The sequence below is a fragment of the Chiloscyllium punctatum genome, chromosome 3 (assembly GCF_047496795.1).
Source record: "Chiloscyllium punctatum isolate Juve2018m chromosome 3, sChiPun1.3, whole genome shotgun sequence".
Lineage (NCBI taxonomy): Eukaryota > Metazoa > Chordata > Chondrichthyes > Orectolobiformes > Hemiscylliidae > Chiloscyllium > Chiloscyllium punctatum.
In genome coordinates, this window is record NC_092741.1 from 85,778,519 (window position 1) to 85,802,936 (window position 24,418).

At 38.3% G+C, this 24,418-nt stretch overlaps 1 protein-coding gene across 34 annotated transcripts in view; it reads right to left on the reverse strand.

The window, feature by feature from the left end:
* Window positions 1-6,724: 6,724 nt before the first annotated feature.
* trdn (triadin) overlaps window positions 6,725-24,418 on the reverse strand; it is a 446,963-nt gene continuing 429,269 nt past the window's right edge. For 32 of the 34 annotated variants that reach the window (XM_072555968.1, XM_072555970.1, XM_072555960.1 and 29 more), the window contains 2 exons: window positions 20,232-20,264; window positions 6,725-17,374 (listed from right to left, as the gene is read on the reverse strand). In XM_072555968.1, coding sequence (XP_072412069.1) covers window positions 17,217-17,374; window positions 20,232-20,264 — 191 coding nt within the window. In that variant the 3' untranslated portion in view covers window positions 6,725-17,216. Of the gene's footprint in view, window positions 17,375-20,231; window positions 20,265-24,418 lie in introns of those variants that run through there. The other 2 variants (XR_011954524.1, XR_011954519.1) reach the window with 1 other exon arrangement.

Here is a 24,418-nt window from a genome sequence, read left to right on the forward strand (position 1 = left end):
GTTCAGTGAACTTTCTAACCATAACAATTGCAGCCCAGCACTTTTCTTCATTGGATGTGCATTTCTCATCCAGAATTATCGATCTGGCTCCACCTTACATAGTATTAACCAAAGTAAAATGGCAGTGATTCACTTCAGGATCTACTTTGGTTGCAGTTAGCAAATTGTGGCTAAAATTAGGACAAGTTTGAAATGTATTTTTTTAAAATAATATTGCTGAATATAACAGCTGTCATGATAAAATGTAATTGAATAAATTTTAAAAATGTAGTTTTAAAAGAAACACGTTAAGAATATTTCTTGGTATAAAAGATTCTGGGTAATCCAAGATGGAAAATGGGAAGAAGTTGTGGCTGAAAGAGATGCTTCATTTTGTTTTGAGGTATTTTACGTGTTGAAGGTGATTTCTTCGAATTCCAGGAGCACTAATTACTGTTTTACATGCTGTTGCCTTGTTTTGGAACTTTGGGGGAGAAAATATCAAAACAACAGTACTTTAAAAAAAGAGGAAGACAGACAAAGGCAGTGAACACATGGTCAGAGAAAGAAACCTACACTGTTGTCTGATACAGCAGTGAATCTGCACAGACATTGGAGTGTGTCTGTGAAAAATTAACAAACAGCAAAATTCACAGCTAACCTTGGAGTAACATGTATGGGAGAGCTCATAAAACAAGAGAAGCTAAATACATAGCTTTTAAGTGTAAACTTGCTGTAAATCTACAATAATGAGTAGAGTGGGATCTTTCTTGATTATATATTTTATTGATATCTGTCTCTTGATTACAGTTTAAAAATATAAACCATAAGTATTAAGTTGCCTGAGCACTATGTTTTTAGAGCAGTAAGATAGTGCTATTTGCTGGGTCTGTAGATTGTGAAGGAGCAATGATGACCTTTTGTAGGGTGATGTGCTCTTCCTGTCAGATGTGGGAGTTTAGGGAGAGTTTCTATGTTACTGATGATTATGTCTGCAAGAAGTGTCTTTAGTTGTGAATCCTATCAGATTACATGGATCTGTTGGAGTGGCGGTTAGAGGCAATAAGGAATTTACAGGAGCTAAGGGGTATGATCGATGGCATAATAGGAAGGGAGAAGAGCTGCAGGTACAGTCAGGATGGGTTAAGTCCAGGAAAGGCAGGAGAGGGAGGCAAGTAGTGCAGGAGTCTTCTGTGGCTATCCCCATCTCAAACAAGTATGCTCTTTTGGAACATAGAGGGGTGATGGACTCCCAGGGAAATGTAGCACAAACAGCCAAGTTTCGGCTACCTAGAATGGCTATAATGTAAGGAGGGGTACGCCAGGTTCCAAATGATTGATTGTGATAGGGGACTGTCTTGTCAGAGGCACAGACAAATGTTCCTGTGGCCGGCAGTGAGAACTCAGAATGGTCTGTTGCCTCCCTGGTGCCAGGATCAAGGATGTCTCAGAAAAGGGGCAGTATGTTCTCAAAAGGGAGAGGGCCTGGCAGGAAATCATTGTACACATTGAATCAACGACATAGGAAGGCAAAAGGATGAGATTCTGAAGAGAGACTATAGAAATTTCAGCAGGAATTTAAAAAGGAGGTCCTCAATGGTAGTAATATCTGGATTACTCTCGGTGTTATGAGCTAGTGAGGGTGGGAATAGAAGGATAGAGCAGATGAATGTGTGGCTGAGGAGCTGATGCAGGGGAGAAGGATTCACATTTTTGGACCAATGGAATCTCTTCTGGGGTTAAAGTGACCATTTAAGAAGGACGGATTGCACTTGAATTGGAAGGGGTTTAATATACTGGCAGGGAGATCTGCTGGAGTTATTCGGGAGGATTCAAACTAGTAAAGTTGGGGGGTGGGGGGGGACCCTGGGAAATACTGAGGAGAGAGATCAGTCTGAAACTGGTACAGTTGGGAAAAGGAATGAGTCAAACAGTCAGGGCAGGCAGACAGGGACCGAGAACAAGGTCGGACTAATAAGTTAAACTACATTTATTTCATTGCAAGAAGCCTAACAGGGAAGGCAGGTGAACTCATGGCATGATTTAGGAACATGGAACTGGGATATCATAGCAATTACAGAAACATGGGTCAGGGATGGACAGGACTGGCAGCTTAATGTGCCAGGATACAAATGCTATAGAAAGTGGTGGGGGGTGGCGGGGTGGGCACGAGAGGAAGGGGAATGGCGTTTTAGATAAGGCATAGCATTTCAGCTGTACTGAGGGATTCCTGGGTGGAATTGGGAAGTAAGAGATGATCACCTTATTGGGATAGTATTATAGACCCCCCCAAATAGTCAGAGGGAAATTGAGAAACAAATTTATAAGGAGATCTCAGTTATCTGTAAGAATAATAGGGTGGTAATGGTAGGGGGTTTTAACTTTCCAAATATAGACTGGCACTGCCATAGTGTTAAGGGTTTAGATGGAGAGGAATTTGTTAAGTGTGTACAGGAAAATTTTCTGATTCAGTATGTGGATGTACCTACTAGAGAAGGTGTAAAACTTGACCTACTCTTAGGAAATAAGGCAGAGCAGGTGACGGAGGTGTCAGTGGGGGAGCACTTTGGGGCCAATGACATAATTCTATTTGTTTTAAAATCGTGATGGAAAAGGGTTGACTGGATGTAAAAGTTAAACTTCTAAGTTGAAGAAAGGCTAATTTTTGATGGTATTAGGCAAGGACTTTCAAAATTTGACTGGGGACAGATTTTCGCAAGTAAAGGGATGGCAGGAAAATAGGAAGCCTTCTCATGTACATGATCAGGTGAAAGGCAAGGCTGGTGAGTGTAGGGAATACTGGATGACTAGAGAAATGGAGGTTTTAGAAGGAAGCATATGTCAGGAATAGACAGTAGAGATCAAGTGAATCCTTAGAGTATAAAGGCAGAAGGAGTATGTTTAAGGGGGAAATCAGGAGGGCAAAAAGGGGACATGAGATGCTTTGGCAAATAGGGCAAAGGAGAATCCAAAGGAATTCTATAAATACATTAAGGACAAAAAGGTAACTATGGAGAGAATAGGGTCCCTCAAAGATAAGCAAGGCAGCCGACGTGTGGAACTGCAGAAAATGAGGGAGGTACTAAACACTATTTTGCATCAGTGTTTACTGCATAGAAGGACATGGAAGATTTAGAATGTGTGGAAATGGATGGTGACTTCCAAAATGTCCATATTACAGAGGAGGAGGTGCTGGATGTCTTAATATACATAAAGGTGGATAAATCCCCAGGACGTGAACAGGTGTACCCTAGAACTCTGTGGGTAGCTAGGGAAGTCATTGCTGGACCCCTTGCTAAGATATTTGTATTATTGATAGTCACAGGTGAGATGCCAGAAGTCTGGAGGTTGGCTAACATGGTGTCAATATTTACGAAAGGTGGTAAGGAAAAGTTAGAGAACTACAGACTGATGAGCTTGACATCAGTGGTGGGCAAGTTGTTGGAGGGAATCCTGAGGGACAGATTTACATGTATTTGGAAAGGCAAGGACTGATTGTGATTTGGAGATGCCGGTGTTAGACTGGGGTTTACAAAGTTAAAAATCACACAACACCAGGTTATAGTCCAATGGGTATATTTGAAAGCACTAACCTTCGGAGCACTGTTCCTTCATCAGGTGGTTGCGGAGTATAGGATCATAAGACACAGAATTTATAGCAAAAGTTTACAGTGTGATGTAACTGAAATTATATATTGAAAAAGACCTGGATTGTTTGTTAAGTCTCTCATCTTTCAGAATGGTCATGCTGGTTCCAGTTCTTTCATATGTAAATGGTGGAGCTTTTTTAAAGTTATATTCTCAAGTCAACTTTAACAATTGGTGTCAGTTCGGTCCAGATTGAGGGTGTGAGCTGCCCTGTGTGAGACTCTCTGTGCCACAATGGTCAGACTGATTCTAATCGAAAAAATGGATTTACAGAACCTTACATGGATTCATGCAATTTTGAGCAAAATAAAATGTAATTCCGCAAGGAGGCATTCACCCCACAATCGTGTGTGTGTGTGTGTGTTTGTGTGGGGTGGTGGTGGTGGGGGGGGGGGGGGGAGTTGTTATAAGTGCTTGTGAGAGTGTATGTATGTGTGTGTGAGTGTAAAGGGGTATAAGTCTATGAGAGAGTGCGTGGGAGTGTATGTGTGAGTGTGTGAGAGAGAGCTTGTGTATGAGAGAAGGTCTGCAAGACTGTGTGTGTCTGTAGGAGTGCATGTGTCTGTGTCTGTGTCAGTGTCTGTGTGTGTGTGTGTCTGTCTGTCTGTGTGTGTGTATAGTGCAGTGGGGTCACCTGTAGTGTGACATGAACCCAAGGTCCCAGTTGAGGCCATCCCCATGGGTACCGAACTTGGCTATCAGCCTCTGCTCGTCCACTTTGTGTTGTTGCCTGTCCTGAAGTCTGTCTTGGAGGATGGTCACCCGAAGGTCCAAGGCCAAATGTCCTGGACTGCTGAAGTGTTCCTCGACTGGGAGGGAACTTTCCTGACTGGTGATTGTTGTGCAGTGTCAATTCATCTGTTGCTGTAGGCTCGCCAATGTACCATGCCTCAGGGCATCCTTGCCTGCAGCATTTGAGATAGACAACATTGGTGGAGCCACATGGGTACCTATCATGTACATGGTGGGAGGTGTTCCCACGTGTAATGGTGGTATCCGGGTCAACACTCTGACACGTCTTGCAGTGTCTACCGTGACATAATTGCATGGTGTGGTCCTGAAAGCCAAGTAGTTTGCCACGAACAATGATCTGTTTGAGGTTTGGTGGCTGTTTAAAGGCAAGAAGTGGAGGAGTGTGGAAGGTCTTGGTGAGGTGCTTATCCTTATTGATAATATGCTGCAGGCTGCGAAGAACATGGCATAGTTTTTTTGGCTCCTGGGAAGTACTGGACAACTAAAGGTACCTTTTCCATTGTAGCTTGTGTCTGTCTCCTGAGGAGGTCATTACAGTTTCTCGCTGTGGCAGAACTAGAGAACATAGGCTTAGGGTGAGAGTGGAAAAGCTTAAAAGGGATCTAAGGGGAAACTTTCTCATGCAGAAGGTGGTGTGTGTATGGAATGAGCTGTCAGAGAAAGTATTGGAGGCTGATGCAAATACAACATTTAAAAGGCAGCTGGATGGATGCATGTATAGGAAGGGTTTAGAGGAATGTGGGCCAACTGCTGGCAAATGGGAGTAGATTAGGTTAGGATATCTGGTCGGCATGGACGGGTTGGACTGGGGGTCTGTTTCCAAGCTGTACATCTCTATGACTCTGTGATTCTACTTCTGAATGTTGACATATTGCACTTTGATTAATGCAGTTGAAGATGGGTTAATATGGGTTTACCCCTGTGTTAATACACAGACATGTTAATTTGTTGGGCTATTTTGTGCAAGTTCTTTTCCAAATTCTTCAGTTCCACATGAAATAGCTTTTTATATTGTATTGGCTCCTTTCTGATTAGCCAATGTACAGGAACAATATAATATAAAGTAACAATTTGTTATTAAGTCTATTTTTCTAATTATTATTGCCTTGGTGGTAAAGCACTTTAACATTGCTACTGAAACCTTTGCCTTGCACTCAACAGGACAAGTGCGAGATTGTCAAATTTCAAAGATGTGAGTTGCTGCTATTGGACTGGGGTGGACAAAGTCAATAGGCAGCCAACACCAGGGTATAGTCCAACAGGTTTATTTGAAATCACAAGCTTTTGGAACACTGCCCCTTTGTGAAGTGAAGTGACAAAAGAGCAGTGCTGTGAAAGCTTGTGATTTTAAGTAAACCCATTGGACTATAATCTGGTGTTGTGTGACTTCCAAATTTCGAAGAATCATACAAATGTATACCATTGGAAAAACAAGATGCTGATTGTCCATCTGGAAAATTGACTGTGAATTGGCTGGAAGGTTTACTTTGACTGATGCATCACCACCCATCCAAATATGTTTTCCTTCATACATCTTTGAATTTCAGTGCTGTTGTAGTGTGAGGTATGTAGACTGTGCATGCCAGTGATTGGTTTATCAAATTAAATAACATTTGCCTCCAGTTGTTTATAAGAGGCAGATTACAGACTGTACTATATTTACCTCGGCCCACACTTGCAAAACTCAGAACAAAATACCTACGGTATGTGACTCTCTGATAGGCAGCACTTGCTGAACAACCTGTGTGTATTAGCAGCTACATTAACAACCAATTTAAACTACTCAATCAACCTCATGCTTGTTTGAAGAATCTTACATTCATACTGTTCTCCACAAACATATGGAATATGTTGATACCTTGAATCATTTTTTGACTGAGGCACCATTTTCCATTGCAAAAATGGCCACCATGATCAATCTGTGCATGCGTAGGTTCAGACATGATATCATGCCAGCATGACATAAAAAAACAAATTATTGTTGCTGTGTTTTCCAGGAACTTCCATTGAATTTTAGCGTCATTGGAGGAATTGTTGTGTTGTGGTTACTTGGCTCTGCCACAATCAGTCAAGTACAACCCTCTCACCTTTCCCATTTGAAGGCTGCAATGCTCCATCTATCATTGGCATTGCTGACAAATATTATTTTGTTTTGTTTTGAATTGCCTAAAAGCAGAGGGAGATTATATAGTTCCCTATTATTTTCTGGATGGCAACATCTCAGCCTACCAGAGTTGATTTGCAAACCAATTAACACCATTTTTCTATTAACTGTTGTGATTACTTGGAATTTAGCATTTTTGTGTTTGTTGCAGACCAAAACATTTTCCAAAATCATATTAGCTGACTGTTCAATGTTTTAATACAATTAAATTATATTACAATTATGTTCAATGAAATGCAGAGCCACATAATAGACAGCTATAACTCTAGTAAATTTGTTAACTACTAACTTTATTGCATATCAAAATTGTAGCCACTTTTCTATGAAGTATAGTAGATAACTATTGTGAAGATATTGTAAAAGTCAAAATAATTCTATTCAATATCATCAACCAGAAGAATGTTCTAATTTTCACACTCTACAATAATTTTTTACTACATACAGAGTTGTTAGTGCTCTGTCACAAAGAAGAAAAAACAGCAGCTACATAACAACATTGTGCAGTTGCAAGTCACCTTGGTGACAGCATAAAAGTAAGCTGCACGATTTTTAGCACCAACTTGAGAGTTGTCTCTTAGCATAAAAGTCAATACTTAAATGATAACATTAGATATCTTTATCAACATAATTTTGTTTTGCCCTTTCATAATAGTCACATTGGTGTGCTTCAAAACTGTGATATACCCTCGAGGGTTCGCTGTCACTACTTTGAACAACATCCAGACCACTGTCACAATAACCAATCATGACACTAATCATATAGGAACAAACTTTCAATGTTCCACTTGTATCACTTTCTGAAGTACAACCTTTTCAACCAAAATGACGAACATTTCACATTAACACAATAAGTCAACTTTTGTGGTCACTGTTGATATTTTGACTGCTATATTTTGCTAATTTCAACCAAAGTTGAAACGTGTTCAGTGGGGTTGTTCAACCTCATTTGACTCTGTAACAAAAAAGATATTGTAAATATCTGAAATGTCATTAGGAATTTAAATAGATGTTTTAGCATTATGAAAAGAAAAACTCCGTTTCAGATAATGTTTAGCATTGAAGTTACCTGCCGCAATGTGACTTTTAATGTGATTCAAATAGCTTTCAAGCATTAAATTGGTCTATGGGTTTGTTTTAAATTAATTGTATTAAGGAATATCATATTGAAAATGTAATTTTAATCCTTATTTTATAATTTAAAAACAATATAAGATTAGAAGAAAAAACATAAGCTATAATTGTTTGAAATGGAATACTTGTTCAGAGAGTTTTGAATGGTTTTGCTTATTTTAAAAACGTGCACAGTATTATCAATTTGAGAAATAAAATGGACTCATTAAATGGCTTTTGTTTTTTCTGTTTGCTAAATTATGGAATACGTGATGAGATCATTGGTTCATTGCATACGTGCTGTTTTTGTGAAAAAGCTATTCATTAAGTCCCCCTCTCCTGTTCTTTCCCTACTATTTTACAAACTTCTCCTTTTCAATAACATACTGCTTTTCTTTTGAAAATTACAATTGGATCTACTTCCACCACCCTTTCAGACAATAACAACTCACTGTACAAAACACTTCTCCCTTAGATGTTTTTTGCCAATTGAATCTGTGGAAAACGTTTGCCTCAATTCTTGCTATGAAACAAGTTTTATTCTAGCTTATGATATTAGTTTATTCCATTACTTAGTGAATTTTAATTTCAGTTTTTATATTTTTAATAACTTTATTTTAAATAAGTGCTGTGCGAATATGAATAAACTTATTCATAAATAATCAAGAATTCCATTAAAGGTAATAATTGATTTAATAATTTAGTACATAAAAGCTAGCATTCACATATTTGTATCTGTACTTGTTAGATTTGCTGTGTCTGTCCAAATCAAAAGCTGATTTTTGACTAATAATGTGCTGTACGTCTTATTTCTCATTTCATAGTCACACTGCAATCTTCCAGCTCTCTCCAGCAGCTCCATGCAATCTTTCTTGCATGACAGTCACCTCAACCCAGGAAAGCAAAAATATTTAATCAGTTAAACATTGTTGCTGACTTATGAATAAAATTCAGTTAACTGAAGGACCCTGGCAATTGATTAACTTTCTATCAAATAACCAATCTTTAACTTTTGATCCATATGCAGGTTCTGTTCATTTTCTTTAGGATGTTTCATTGTCTTTTTTGAAAATCAATTTATCAAGACAAAAAATGTTTTAATGACTGAAAACAGCTTCTGTGCTGTTTTGCTTTTGCTGAGCAATATTTCTTGCAAATTCTGATTATTGCCAAAATACCAATTGATGAATAAATAACTTGGACTTGTGCCAGACTTACTTTTCTTTTGCCCTGCCATGGTGCTCTCATATTCCTTCAACTAATCTTGGCAGGAGAGGAGCTATTTGGTGTGAAATATATCTTTGATTATAGTGGGGCACTGTTACAGTTTTATATTTATTAATATGCTCTTGGAGGCATGCTACTGAATTATCCATGTTGCATCTTGTATTTGAGTCAGTCTTTGTAACATAAAACACATTAATATTATGTACGGAGATTAATTTTCGCAGACGTTGCCTGCAATTATTGAGCTCATATGGGATCGAGGTAATTCTGATGCATTTAGCATCAGAGATGCAGCCTGTACCATTTTACAAGGCCAACCTTTGCATGCTCAGTCACTGCCCATTATGAAAGGATGCAATTGGGTAATCTTTCCCAGCTTGACAATCCTCCAAAATAGCCTCTCTTCTCCAATTCTAGGCTCGTGCTTCCCCAATTTCCTTTGCTTTATCATTGGTGATTGTGCCTTCAGCTGCTTAAATCCTAAACTCTGGTATTCCCTCCCAAGACTGTTTCCCTTTTCTATTCTTCACCTCTTAATATCTTCCTTTGGCAACAGTCTTCACAATTCCTAACCTGTCTTACTGGCAAATCTTGACCAATAACAATGCTGAGAAGCAATGGGCCAATTTACTTTATTAAAGGTGATAAATAAATTAGAGCTAGGTAGATAGTAGACACCTACCAAAGGGAAATCTTGATTGAAAAGCAAAATACCGTGAATACTAGATCTGAAAAACAGAAAAATGCTTGGAAAAACATAGCAAGTCAAACAGATCTGTGTATGGAGATTAAGAGTTAACATTTTAGGTCTGTGACCTTATCACTATAGGTTCATAACCTTACGTCAAGGTTACTGACCTGAAATTGTTTCCCTACTTACGCAGGTGCTTCCTGACAAGGGTTTGTCTGTTCTTAAATACACTACAACTTGATCTATAAATGTGGACTGAAAACAAAATCTCTAGCAGTACACAAAAGTAATGCAGACTATTGTTGCTTGTGATCCATGACTTGCACAATCACAACCTGTTCTGTGACCTAACTACTTGTAAGCAGCTCCTTTGTTAAATCTAGTTAGACTTCGGTTTGCTTCACTGCTGCTTGGAGGGTGATTTTAAATCATAATCATTGCAGGAATGGTCAGCCATCCAAAGGGGCTCATTGATTTCTTCTTAGAAACATTGTGAACAAAGGAATTATAGAACCTGCAATACTCAAGGGCAGTCCACTTCCTTCAGATTGCTGCTGTGCAGCAGCAGTCCTCGAACTTGCATCCCATTATTTCAGCTACCACTCACACTGATCATGTTGGCGATGTGCAATCATGTAAGATGGGGGATCATTAATTCGGCGGCACGGTGGCACGGTGGCAAGCACTGCTGCCTCACAGCGCCAGAGACCTGGGTTCAATTCCTGCCTCAGGCGACTGACTGTGTGGAGTTTGCACATTCTCCCCGTGTCTGCGTGGGTTTCCTCCGGATGCTCCGGTTTCCTCCCACAGTCCAAAGATGTGCAGGTCAGGTGAATTGGCCATGCTAAATTGCCCGTCGTGTTAGGTAAGGGGTAGATGTAGGGGTATAGGGTGGGTTGCGCTTCGGCGGGGCGGTGTGGACTTGTTGGGCCAAAAGGGCCTGTTTCCACACTGTAAGTAATCTAATCTAATCTAATCATTAATTGATATTTGACATTTCTTGGCAACCTTGTTTAAATTTTCACTCCAACCTCTGCTATCTGATACTAAAGGGAAAGGAGACGAATGTACTGATTCTTTCCTGTTGGGTCCCAGAACATATTGCTGATTAAATTTGTCTGCCTTTTATCTTTCCCAGCTTTTAGCAGGGACAACTAACAAAGATTGATCAGTTGCATCTATGATGAGATGAAATTAGCAAGTGAATAAGTTCGATTGACTTAACAATGACGTTTTGAAAACTAATTTCAGCTTGCGGAACATAATCTTTTAAACTTGTTTTCATCTCCAAAACTGGATGAAACATATTCAATTTTCAACAGGCAACTCATTTTTTCATTCATGTATAGAACAGAAGGCAAGCTTTGGAAAAAAAGCAAAGAAGAAAGTAATGACAGATTCAAAGTATTGCAAGAAAAATTAATAATTTAAATTAGAATTATATTCCAAAGGCTCTTTTGTTGATTCCTTTTATGACTGCTAAATAATTTAAAGTATTTTACATTTAAGATGTGGTCACTATTGAAATGTAGGAAACTTAGCAGCCAATTCACCTATTGCAAACTTCCACTATCAATAAAGTGTTTATAATGAGATAATTTTTTTCTATGATATTGATTGAAGGAACAAATATAAGTCAGGCTGCTAAAGATAACTCTCTCTTTTCCATCAAAATAGAGCCATAATATTTTTAATATTTTGTTAGTCTTGTGAGATCTTGCTTTAATGTCTGATCGAAAACTTCGCTGCCTCACAACGCAGCACTCTCTTGGTGCTGCACTGGACTGTCAGCAGGATTTTGTGTTAAAGCCCAGGCACAAACTGACAAATTATTCTTCTGACTCTGAGGCAAATGCAAGCAAAACATTCTGCTAGATTAACCTGACAGTCATAAGTCTAGCCAATTGTCTCCTCCCATAAGGGAGGGTAGCATGGTGGTTAGCACTGCTGCCTCACAGCACCAGGGAACTGGGTTTGATTCAACCCTCAGGTGATTGTTTGTGTTTGTATATTCTCCTCGTGTCTGCATGGGTTTCCTCCAGAAGCACCGGTTTCCTCCCACAGTCCATAGATGTGCAAGCTAGGTGGATTAGTCATGGGCAACGCAGGGTTACAAGGAGGGGGTAGGATGCTCTTTGGAGATTTGGAGTGGACTTGATGGGCCGAATGGCCTGCTTCTGCACTGTAGGGATTCTTTGATTTCTGCAGGTACTAAAGCTAAGAAACCAACACTGATAAATTAGTAACTCAGCACAATCTAGAATAAAATCTCTGATCTTTTCACTTCATATGGATTAATTACTTATTGGATAAACTTACTGAACTGTTGAACTAGCTGTTCCTAGTACAATTAAAAATATATGAATGAATAGTAACACAATATTTGTGTAATTAACAGTGAAATCATAGAAATAATTATACAAGATTATTGGATTATCAGTCAGCTCAGCAAAATGATGGAATTAATCATAGAATCCGTACATACACTAACGCTGTTTGGCAGCAGTGTGGGGGTTTATAAAGAAAAAGAAAATAAAAAAGACACTTAAATGGGGGATTTAGAAAAAAAATAGAATCCCTACATATAGTAAGAGGCCATTTGGCCCACTGACTCTGCACTGATGTTCAGAAGAGCCTCCTATCCAGACCCACCTTAACCTTATATTTATCATAGCTAATCCACCAAACCTACACCTCTCTGGATACCATGGGCCATGTACCATGGCTAATCCACCTAACCTGTACATTTTTGGACTGTAGCAGGAAACCAGAGTACCTGGCAGAAACCTATGCAGATACAGGGAGAACGCGCAAACTCCACTCAGACAGGCACCCCAGACTGAAATTGAATCTGGATTAGATTAGATTAGATTCCTTACAGTGTGGAAGCAGGCCCTTTGGCCCAACATGTCCACACCGACCTCCAGCACTATGAGGCAACAGTGCTACCCACTGTGCTACCCTAGAGCCTGAGGGTTGAACAATAATGAAGCTCTATAAGAGAGGATTTTTATGGAAGGGAACAATAATTTGAAATCATTTCAGAAGCCTTGTTACACCTCAAACTCTAATTAGATCACTTAGATTATTTCCCACCTTAAGACTTTTAGACAATACAGGAATACTCTGGGATAGTATGTTTTTTTTAATGTTCTGGGCTTTGTTTAATTATATAAAGAGATCGTTGTACATTTCAAATCACAATAGTCTTGATACTATAAACCAACCCAAAAGTAGAAGAGTAGTAGGTCATAGGAATTGGAGGAAAGAAACGATTGTATGTCAAGGTGATACTAGGGCAACAAATATCATGTAGATAACAGTAAACATCGTGGTCATAGTTTACATTGTTTCTTTGTTGGATAGATGTGCTATATATCTGCACAAAAGTCGAGGATGACACTGCATTGCAGTAGTGTTGCACTGCTGAAGGTTCTGTTTTTCAGTTCAGATGCTAAGCTTTGTCTGCTTTTGCCAGTTCAGGTCAATATAAAACTTCACATGGCACTATTTCAAAAAAGAGCATTGTATTTAGGCTGATGTCGCGATCAATATCAATTCCTGAATCAATATCTTAGAATTATTACCACATTACTGTCTGTGGGGTTTGCTGTGCATAAAATTGGCTGCTATGTTTGCTACAGTGACTGTAAATTTGAACTATTTTTTCAAATTGGAAGCAAAATGCTTTGAGTCACCAAAGGTCCTATATAAATGCAACCATTTTTAATTAGATGACTTTATTAAAATAATCTGTAACCCATTTTAATATGTCAATGCTTCTTTCTTTCTACTATTTCTCCGTTGATATTCTATATTTAACATTTTTGTTTATATTCATTTACAGAAAATAATAATTTTGATTTACTTTGATTTAACCTGTAGGAATTACAACAAGCTTTCATTTATACATTTGTTTTGTTAATGGAGTATGAGAAACTGCAAATTAATTTGAAGACATTACACAACTTTGTTTGGAACATAGTGACACCTTTCATTATTTCTGACTCTGTACTCAAAATTTACAGATGGTGATGCTTAAACATAATTCAAATCAAAAACCTAATGACACATACAAAGTAAGGTATTCACCTTCATTTGGTGTTACCTAAGATCATTTTTGATTCTTAGTGTGCGTTAAGGTAGATCTTGACTATGCAGGGTAATGTAAAGGTTGGAACGTTCATAGCTCAGTTTACATCTGCTTCAGGAGAGATGCTATCTACTCCCAATTTTACATAAATCAAGATCTACTTCATTCTCTTTCATTCTAATAACATTTGTGTGAATAAATCTAACACATAAACTGTTTAGTGCACTATATATAATAACAAAGTTTTAAGAGCAAATCAAAAATATAATCTGAAAATATCAATGACCACAAAAGTGACATTTGTTTGCAGTTCATCTTAAACTCACATAGCTTTCCATTAATACATTACATAATCTAAATTAATTACTATGAAACTTCAGTCCAGGTAAAGTGCTGAGCTGATGCAGTCAGTTAAGAGTTTAGCTGAAACTCACTTCAATGGAAATCCATCGTTCTGCTGTACACACATGACGGCATCTACAGCTTGAGTCAAGTGGTAGAACAGGTGAAATTCCATACAAACTTAGGACTTCCACCCTGTAATTATTTAAAAGTCCTCAGCAGAATAATAATGTCTGAGAGTTGGTGTCGGGTCTCTTAGATGGCCTTTGAAAGGCTCCATAACTTATTCAGGTTGAGGTAATTAATTAGGATGTGTCAGTCAACTTGTATTGTGAAGCAGAAAAGCTCATTCTGTATTTCATATTTTATCTTTTTAGCCTGGGAGTCGAGGGGAGGTGATCACCTCAGGCAGTAGCTGCAAAGCTGGATGGAAAGGATGTTGCTGAAACACCCTAGAAAGTCCTCAGACCATGCAAACAATCTTATTCCACCATCATTCAATCCGACTCCAACATCAAATGTTTATTCTACTCTGGCATGCTTCCATTAATAGAACAGTCTCTTTGAAATTCTTGGTCTTATATACACAAAACATAAGCTAATAGTTGTAGTCACTATATACTTTCGTAGAAACTTGACCGTTACTCAGCTGTTCAATGCTTTTAAAAGCTATTGTACATGTAACTTTCAGGCAATTGAACAGCAATAATTATAGAAAATTCAAATTCACAGCCACAGATTCAAAAGTAGAACCTGTTAGTACACTTTAAAAGTGCTATCTTTCCCTTTTATTTCTTAGATCATCATCCCTGAAAATTAAAACTTGCTCTCATCTTCCCTTTAGCACATATCTCAACATTATTGTTTACACTGATCAACATAACCTTGAAGGTTCATAGGTTAAGGAGCTTCTCTTGATCATAAATAGTGTTTTCACACCACCAGTCTCAACATTTACAATTTCCTTTAGTCAAATATTTTCTCCAGTCTCTCTTATCCTGTTAATCATACCTCTCTGTCAAACTCATATGTTTCTTTACTTCCTTATGGGCAGACATCGCTGCCCCCAACTTCATGACAGGATTTCAACAGATTTATATCGCAGCAATTGGAAGGCTGTGTTCTTTATGACTTAAATTTATCATACAAATAACACAAATCTTATCCAACTGCAAATAGCATGTCATTGATTCTGCACTACCCATTGTGCTAAGCTAGTGTTATCAACTCTTCTTTAACACCGGATAGTAAAAATTCATTATTGTCCAACTGTCTTATTTAATTAGATTTACAAATCTAATATGAATTATAAACAGCATTTTCCATCTTATTTCCATTTTTGCGTGAATAGGGACCTTCTTAGAGATGCCATTTAAGTCTAAGTGCTTTGGCATATGTCTCAGAACTGAAGTTCCTGTCCATAATCACACGTGTAGATGTTACAAAATAATTTATCATAAATACATTTACAAGGCAATTTGTTTGCAAGTGCATTGATAAACAATAGTCACAATTATCATGAAGAAATGCAAGCATAGTTTTTAAGTAGATTGAGATGCTTTGGTTTCGTTACTATTTTAATATTGCCTTGTAACTGCACAAATTAAAGCAAAAATCAAAATCTTTAAAGTTTGTGTCATTGAGTGCAAGCAATGTCAATATCTATAAATCTCTACTATAAATTGTGTAAAAAAGATTTAAAATACTTAGTTCCAAATGAAAATATATCTATTAGTGCATCATTGGTACCATTTCTCTTGAATCTTGATAAATCTTTCTGAACTAGACCGAAATCAGAATCAAGCAAAATTCTGACTACTCTAGATTTAAGTCAAATGCAGTTGTCTGCAATAAATACAACACTTTCATCTCTTTTACGATTCTTGTTGGCATTCAGTAATGCACAAGAATATACAAATCACCAAATCATGACCTCCATGCTCCAAAAACAAATTTGCTATGTGTGCTTCTGCAGCCTAAATCCAGATTGTGATATTTCTCCTTGTTTTAAATAGTCGCATGCTTTAAAGAATAATTCAAGTCACATGCTGACAAATAACTGCATTTTCTTTTTCAGAGCATAATAGAATGTACAAAAATACAGTTGCAGAAGCAGGGAGCAGAAAGTAAAGTCATTTCCAGCAAAACCATGCACTGTCAGAATAAATACATCAAAGCTTTTGGATAGGATAAGTAAAATACTGAGCGTTCTGTGTGAAGGTTTCCATCTGGTAGTTAATCACAACAGTGCTTTTGAGTGCTGAAGGGCAATTAATGCCATAAAAACAATCTGCTTTCTGGAAAATTTTGTTTTAAATCTAATGCTTCAGAGCATATTGTCAATACTAATATCACATTGAAAATTTGGATGGACAGTTTTGTTGTCCATTGGCATTTGTTATAATATATAGAGATTATTGGAAACCCTTCACAGTTTATACACACTATTGAATATTGTATCTGTAGTAGCATTATTCAGAATTCATTGAGTAAAAGCACAAGATCAATTGGAGCAGATAAAGAAGAATTCTGATGGAACTCATTTTCTCCCCGCTTAAAGTAGAAATGGAAGAGGGAGAAAAACCATCTAAATGTTAGTTTTCCACATATCAGGCAATTAACAAATTATTAAAGACAAGTAGCTTGAACTGAATAAAATCATAGCTACAGGGGCGTTGCGTTTTACGAGCATTTGAAAGGCAAATTTAAACTGACAGTCCGAAGGTGTGCAGGTTAGGTGGATGAGCCATTGGAAATGTAGGATTACAGGTATAGGCCAGGGGGATGAGTCTGGTTGGGATGCTCTTCAGAGGGTTGGTGTGGACTTGATGGACGAATTGGCCTGCTTCCACACTGTAGTGATTCTATGTTTCTATAACACCTTGGAGCTTGCATGAAGCCATGAAGAGGAGTAAGAGATGCAGGCATTTGTCAGTATTTCATATAGCTGTTAGGAGCAATTTAATGCTGTAGCACCGCAGGATTGACAAGTGTTAAATATTTAAGTCTTCCAACCTGAAGTAATATTACAGTCCATTCAAACTGATTATCTTTCCTGCTTTACATATCTGTAGTCAACATTGAAGTATTTTGTTCTTCTCAGTGATTTCTGTGAATACAGCTCTGCAAACAGAGCAGAGCAGGAGAACTGAAAGTTTCAGTATAAAATGAGCAGAATAGTTTCCCATGTAGTCTCGTTATCTGTTTATCTAATGTCCTGGAGATCTGACTTTCCTTTCAGAATCTCCACTCTGCTTGAGGCTTTGTTTGTTTATTGCAGGACTTTGGAGAGATGAGAAAACGTTTGACATAGGCCCATATCCATTGGGAGAATCAAGGGACACACACTGGAAGAATCGCAGATTTGCTGCAGTGACAGGAGAGTATTAAAAACTTCACATCAGAATGAAAAATATATTTTAGATTTAGTGTATTATTAAAACATATTATGGAACCACTTAAACAGAACCTAAACAAATGTTCAAATGTTATGAAAGTTCAAAAATAAATTTAGACATTGTATTAATGCACCTATCTATATTGCACAAGGGCTTACTAAACGTTTTAGAGTAGAACAGTCTTGTTGGTTTCTAGATGACTTCCTTGTTTTCAACATGTGAGCTAAACATTGGCTATGTCTCCCACAGAGCAGCCAAGCCAGTGGAAAGGAGTAGCACAAAATTACAGTTGGAAACTGTGCTCAGGAAACAGTTACGTACCCTGTGCCAATTTAAAAATGGACAAAGGCAGTTATTTACTGATCAAGATTATTATAGGAATGTGAAAAAACAGTTTTACAGGTGAGAGGAGGAAATTGATGAGACTGACTGACTTCCCAAAGTCCCAAGACTTGTTGTGACACTTGTGTTAGGTTTGGAAGTGGTGGTTAAAGGTTGACAGAATTAGCCAGTCACCAGGTTGGGGCAATAATCATTAACTTACAGGAATCCTGTAATTCACAGTCCCTACATAGGGATGGGGCCATTACAACTATAGCAGATCACAGGAGAAACTCCACAACTGGACATATGGAATTCATTTAGCTGATGCTAACAAGTAAGATGTCACACAACTGAAATAATAACACTTTTCTGAATCTAGCCTAATTTTAACACCCAATGGCCAACAAGACCTCACTCCTACATTTGACTAAGAATCTACATTACAGCAGGGGCTGGGAGGGTTGGGGTACTCCTCTAACTCTGAGTCAGCAAAAGGTTGATACACTCTAAGGAAGCCATCAGTGCAGCCACCATAACAAGCTGTGGGTGGGTGCAATTGGTTAACAATGTGATGTTCCCACCTCATGTCCAGTAAGCCCCACCTTGGCAGCTCTGTTCAACCTTACAGTACCAAGGTTCAGTAGTGCATACTGCTGGAACTGCAGGCAGAGAGAGTGCAACTGCTGCAAATCCCAGGTTTCAGGACATGAAAGGATCCTGGAGGTGGGGAGGTTGGACAGATTGGTGGGGTGTTTGTAATTTGGGGGGTGGAAGGTGTCAGATTGTAGAGGGCAGGAGGCATAGGAGAAAGTGGTTGTGAAATCTTGGGCAGAGGAATCCGAATGCAGACAGGGCAAATCTCCAAATGGTGTTCTCAGCATCTATCCTGCCTTATTTCACGTAATGTGGAGGTGCCGGAGTTGGATTGGGGTGGATAACGTCAGAGGTCACACGAAACCAGGTTACAGTCCAACAGGCTTCTTTGAAATCACAAGCTTTCAGAGCACAGCTCCTTTCTCAGGTAATGAAGGAGTAGCGCTCCAAAAGCTTGTGACTTCAAATAAACCTGTTGGACTATAACTGATGTTATGTGACCTTTGACTTATTTCACATAGACCAGGAGAAAAACATGATCTGCCAACTCCCATTTTAACTGTTCTCACTAATAGTATTATGGAGTGAGTAGTGCATTATTCAGGACAATGGAGTTACAGGAAAGCTGAATTTACCTTTAAGAATTGGTCTACCTAGGGAAACTCAGGCTCCTTCCCATCTAGCATTTTGTGGGACTCAGCTTAGGGGTGGTTGAGAATGTGGTGGCACTTAACCTCTTTTACTTGTCTGTCTGCCAAAAACACACCCAATAGGGCTATGTGAAACATAACCCCTTCTCTTAATTGAGCATGGAAGCTTCAATGTAACTTTCTTGAAGCAAAATAAGCATGAATTGATTCATGGATCTGATGTTGTAACTCATTTGCAAATTCAATTTGTACAGCATTGGCAACTGTGCCCTTTGTCAGTCCTCTAACAATCTGACTAGCCAATTAATCTGATGGTTACATTTAGTGTTTGAATACTCAAAATTCAGCATACTAATGGTGACTGAGTATGACATTGATGTATAATTGCATAGATAACACAAAAAACCCTAACTCTACCATTGAAAGTCAAAGTGACATTTACAGAAATAGCATAGCTATCCAATGTCACTAAACAAGTTTCAAGCCAGAATGAGATGCAATTTCATTTTAGAATTACATTATGAATCTCTAATTGATTGCAACTACAAGAAACAAAAATATTCAACTGAATTTTGATCAATTTTCAAAGTTGGGTAAATTTCACACCAAGGTCGTTTGTTGGAAATAATTGCATAAATGTTTCTGGTAAACAGCAACCCAATTGTTCCATTGGAAAATAAAAATGATTGAATGTGAATAATAGAGCAGATATTTGGAGATAGCAGTCTCCAAGGATTTATGTCACTTCACACTTGGTGCAACTTTAATAAAGTAATGCTCATTTAAGATATTAAATTTGACATATATAGAAAAGAAATTGCATCAACTCGATATGACATCCAAATCTCATCTTCTGAAATGAATATAAGTCAGGATAGGACTAAGTTTTGAAAGTACTGACAGGCTGTTGCATGGAGGTTGCCAACTTAGGATATCAAGCCTCTGAAAAGAGAAGACTAGAAGATGAAGGAGCAGAAGTAGGCCATTTGGCTAATCAACTCTGTTCTGTTATTCACTGATATCATGGCTGATCTGATAATCCTTGTTTCCAATACTGATTTAAAAATCTGCCTGTATGTCTATCTTAACCTTGAATACACTTAATGACTAATGTTCACTTAAACTAGGCTGACACAAACTAATGAAATTTTCTTTCTCATTTTAAAACTAAAATTCAATGCAAATTTGTACAAAATAAATGATTTAATTCATCTATGTCTACATGAAAAATGTGATGATTTTTATGCTGATGACCAACCTGGAGACTTCATCCTTGCAACTGAACTTTGCCCTAGAAAATTTAAAAAAAAATGGATTCAGTAACAGATATCTATCAAAGATGTTAACTAACATCAAATGTGTAAATACATGTTAAAAAAAAATCCTTGAGGGGACAGGTCACAATTCTATCAAAATCTCACCATTCCCTCAAAGGCCAGACCGCTGCCCTGACTTTCCACACTCATCCCAGATTGCTTGGGACAAAGATTATGAGAATTCCTCATTCAGAAAATCTCCACCCTTGGTTTTACACTTTCAGCTTTTATGACTGCCCTTTAAGTGACCTGGAGGTGCCAGTGTTGGAGTGGAGAGGACAACGTTAAAAATCACACAACACCAGGTTATAGTCCAACAGGTTTATTTGGAAGCACTACCTTTTGCAGCACCACTCCTTCATCAGGTGGTTATGGAGGTTAAGATCATGCTCACAGAATTTATAGCCAAACGAGTCCAGTGTCATGGACATGTGGTACACTAAACAATCTTAGATTAAAACTTTTATCTTTTATAATGAAATGCGCTGGTTTTGGTTCTTTTAGATGTAACTCCCAGAACTTCTTTTAAATTACATTCTCAAGATGCTTACCTTTTTAAACAATAAGTGTGAAGTCTATCTGTGTCCCAATGCTATGTCAGACTGTCAAACCCTCTGTATAGTTTGAGTTTAACATGGATTCATGCAGTGTCTGAGCAAAACAAAATGTAATTCTGCAAAAACAAATTCACATAAGCTTATGTGTGAGCATGTAGGAGTGACACAGTGAGTGTGTGGATGTGAGTGCACGTGATAATGTGTGTGTAAGCTTGGTGAAGTGTGTGTATGTGAGTGTGATGGGGTATGTGTGAGAACATACAACCCTGCTGCAGCAGCCGCTGCAAGACATGTCACAGTATTGACACTGGTAACACCATTACACATGGGGTCACCTCCCATCGTGTACACAGTGAGTAGTTCATGTGACCCAGCCAACATGGTCTATCTCATACGCTGCAAGCAACAATGCCCTGAGGCATGGTACATTGGTGAGACTGAGCAGACACTATACAACGGATGAATGGACACCGCACAACAATCACCAGGCAGGAGTGTTCCCTCCCAGTCGGGGAACACTTCAGTGGCCTAGGACATTCAGCCTTGGACTTTCAGGTGACCATCCTCCTAGGCAGACTGTGGGACAAGCAACAATGCAGGAGCTGATAGCAGAGTTTGCTAGGTATGGGAATGGCCTCAATCAGGACTCTGGGTTAATGTCACACTACAGGTGACCGCACTGCATGTCTGTCTCTCTGTCTTTCTGAGTCTCTATCTCTACATCTCTATGTCTCTCTGACTCTGACTCACTCACTCAGACACAAGCTTTCTGTCATGTGCACACATACACTCCCGCCCTCACTCACACTGACACACTCACCCAGAGGGAGAGAGAGACCAAACTAATATCAGCTATTGATTCCTTCAGGCTGACCATTAACTATTCCTTTGGATGTCCAACCACTGTTTTCTCTCTCTCTCTCTCTCTCTCTCTCTCTCTGGGCTTCATCATACCAATCTTTATTCCTCCCCCATTCCCCCACCCCATCTTCAACATGTATACACCAAACATTTCCAGTTCTGAAGAAGGGTCTCTAGACCTGAAACATTAATCTGTTTCTCTCTCAATAGATGCAGCCAGATTTGATTTTTTTCTCGCAGTTTAGTTTCTGTTTCTGATTGCCAGCATCTGCATTTCTTTGGGGTTTTTTTAATACTGATTACTGAATACTGTTTATCTTATACTTCAACATCCAGAATTTACACAAATTAAATGTGAGTTAATTGGCAAATTCTAGTCAAATTTAAACTATAAATTACAAACTAAATCCTGGATAGAAGTAAGCAAATATTACAAATTGGCTCAGGAGTCGAGTGGTGCTGGAAAAGCGCAGCAGGTCAGACAGCATCCGAGGAGCAGGAGAATCGACGTTTTGGACAAAAACCCTTCACCAGGAGTCCACTCCAATATTAATGATTACACTTAGTCACAAAGTCTTTCAAACTCTGACTCCCTCATGAGAAGTGTACTACCAACGTAAATTCCATTGTCACAGTGTTCACCATAAATGGCAGAACCAGCTCAACTCAATGTGAGTAACATCAATCCATTAATGTTATCTTCAAATAACAGAAACTGCTTCAGCAACTTAATCTTAGCTTTTGGATCTGGTCTGTCATATTGTGTCTCCTTCAATTTATTTGTTCTCCACCAGTAGGTACATCATCTGCTACTCTTCAGCTTTGCCTGATCTATATGTTTATTTATATCTTTAACCAAGCTCAGTTCAGCAGAAAATGTGTTTCCCAAACCTCAGTTTATTTTTGTTTCCTTATAAACTGGGAGAGTCAATTTCAATTCTACATTTAGGTACTTGGTTTACTTTTCTGTTCCATTTTTAATTCAGTTTCTATTTCATTGGGAGATCTGCCTTGAAATCAACAAATTAAATTTTATGAATAGATTCCCATCATGTGAATGGCTAAAAGATTTTTACAGTTTAACATGGAATTCTTTGGATCTTTCCCTGAATTTACAGCAGACGATAGAAATAATCCCTATGGAAGGTCAGATACATTGAGTTTAATTGTGTTTCTCCCTCAAAAGGAAACTCATTTCACAATGGGTTGATTTTCCAAATGCACACATCCAGACGGCAGCCTTATTCACCTGGAGAGTACCCCCAAAGAGCTCTAACGTGAACTTAATAATCTTCAATCCACAAAATAAATGGTTGTTAAATTCAAACAAATGGCATAAGTTTTCCAATACATATTCCCAGCTGGTAAGGCTCCCCAGTCAGAGCTGAACTTTGAAACTGTGGGTTGGTTTGCACAAATCAATGCCCTTGCAGAAAATGTTTGTTAACATAACTTTTAAAAATTATAAATAAGTTTGTTTGAAAGAGAATAATATTACAGCAATGACTCATGCATACCATCACAAGCCACCAATATATTTCATGGTACGGATTGAGACAATTTTAACTGATATCAAGAGAAGTCCCTCTTGTTTTTAAATGTGTAGTTTAAGAATTTTGAATCTGGTGATAAAAATATGTTGGTCCTTGGTTAGCCATCTAAAGGATGGCACCTCTGATAATGCAGCTTTTATTCCATACCAGACTCGCATGTCAGTCTTGTCTATTTGTTCAAAACCTGGTATTGATACAGTCATACAGCATGGAAACAGACCCATCGGTCCAACCAGTCCATGCTGACCATAATCCCAAACTAAACTTGTCCCACCTGCCTGGGCTTTGTCCATATTCCTCCAAACCTTTCTTATTCATTGACTTATCCAAATGTCTTTTAAATGTTGTAACTGTACCTGCATCTATCACTTTCTCTGGAAGATCATTCAACACATGAACTACTCTACGTAAAAAAATGTTGTCCCTCATGTCCTTTTTAAACCTTTCTCCTCTTACCCAGTCTTGAAATCCTCTGCCGTAGGGAAAAGACACCTGCTATTCACCTTATCTATCCCCCTCATGATTTTAAATACCTCCATAAGGTTGCCCCTCAACCTCCTATAGTCTAGTGAAAAAAGTCCCAACCTATCCAGCCTCTCCTTATGACTCAATTCTTCCCTTCCCGGCATTACCTGATAACTGCTTTCTGAACCCTCTCAGGCTTGATAAAATCCTTCCTATAACAGCATGACCAGAACTAGATGCAGTACTCTAGAAGAGGCCTCACCAATGTCCTTGCACAACCTCAACATGAATTTCTAACTCCTATATTCATGGGTCTGAGCAATGAAGGCAAGTCTGCTCAATGCCTTCTTAACCACTCTGTTTACATGTGACGCAAGCTTTAAAGAATTATGGACCTGAACCCCCGAGGTCTCTCTGTTCAACAACAATACCCAAGGCCCTACTTTTAATTGGATCTTGAACCATAACCTTTGACTCAGATGCCAAACAATTTCCTACAATGTCAAGTTTACACAAAGGTGAGTTAGAAATTTCTATGCTCATTTCAAGCACTTGGAATCTTAAAATTATTATTTTGTAACAAGAATAGCATTATTATTTTGTAACAAGAATAGCATTAACAACATACTCATGCTATGGTACATTAAGAGCGAAATCCAATAAAGGCTTTCACAATAAAGTTATTGTAGCACA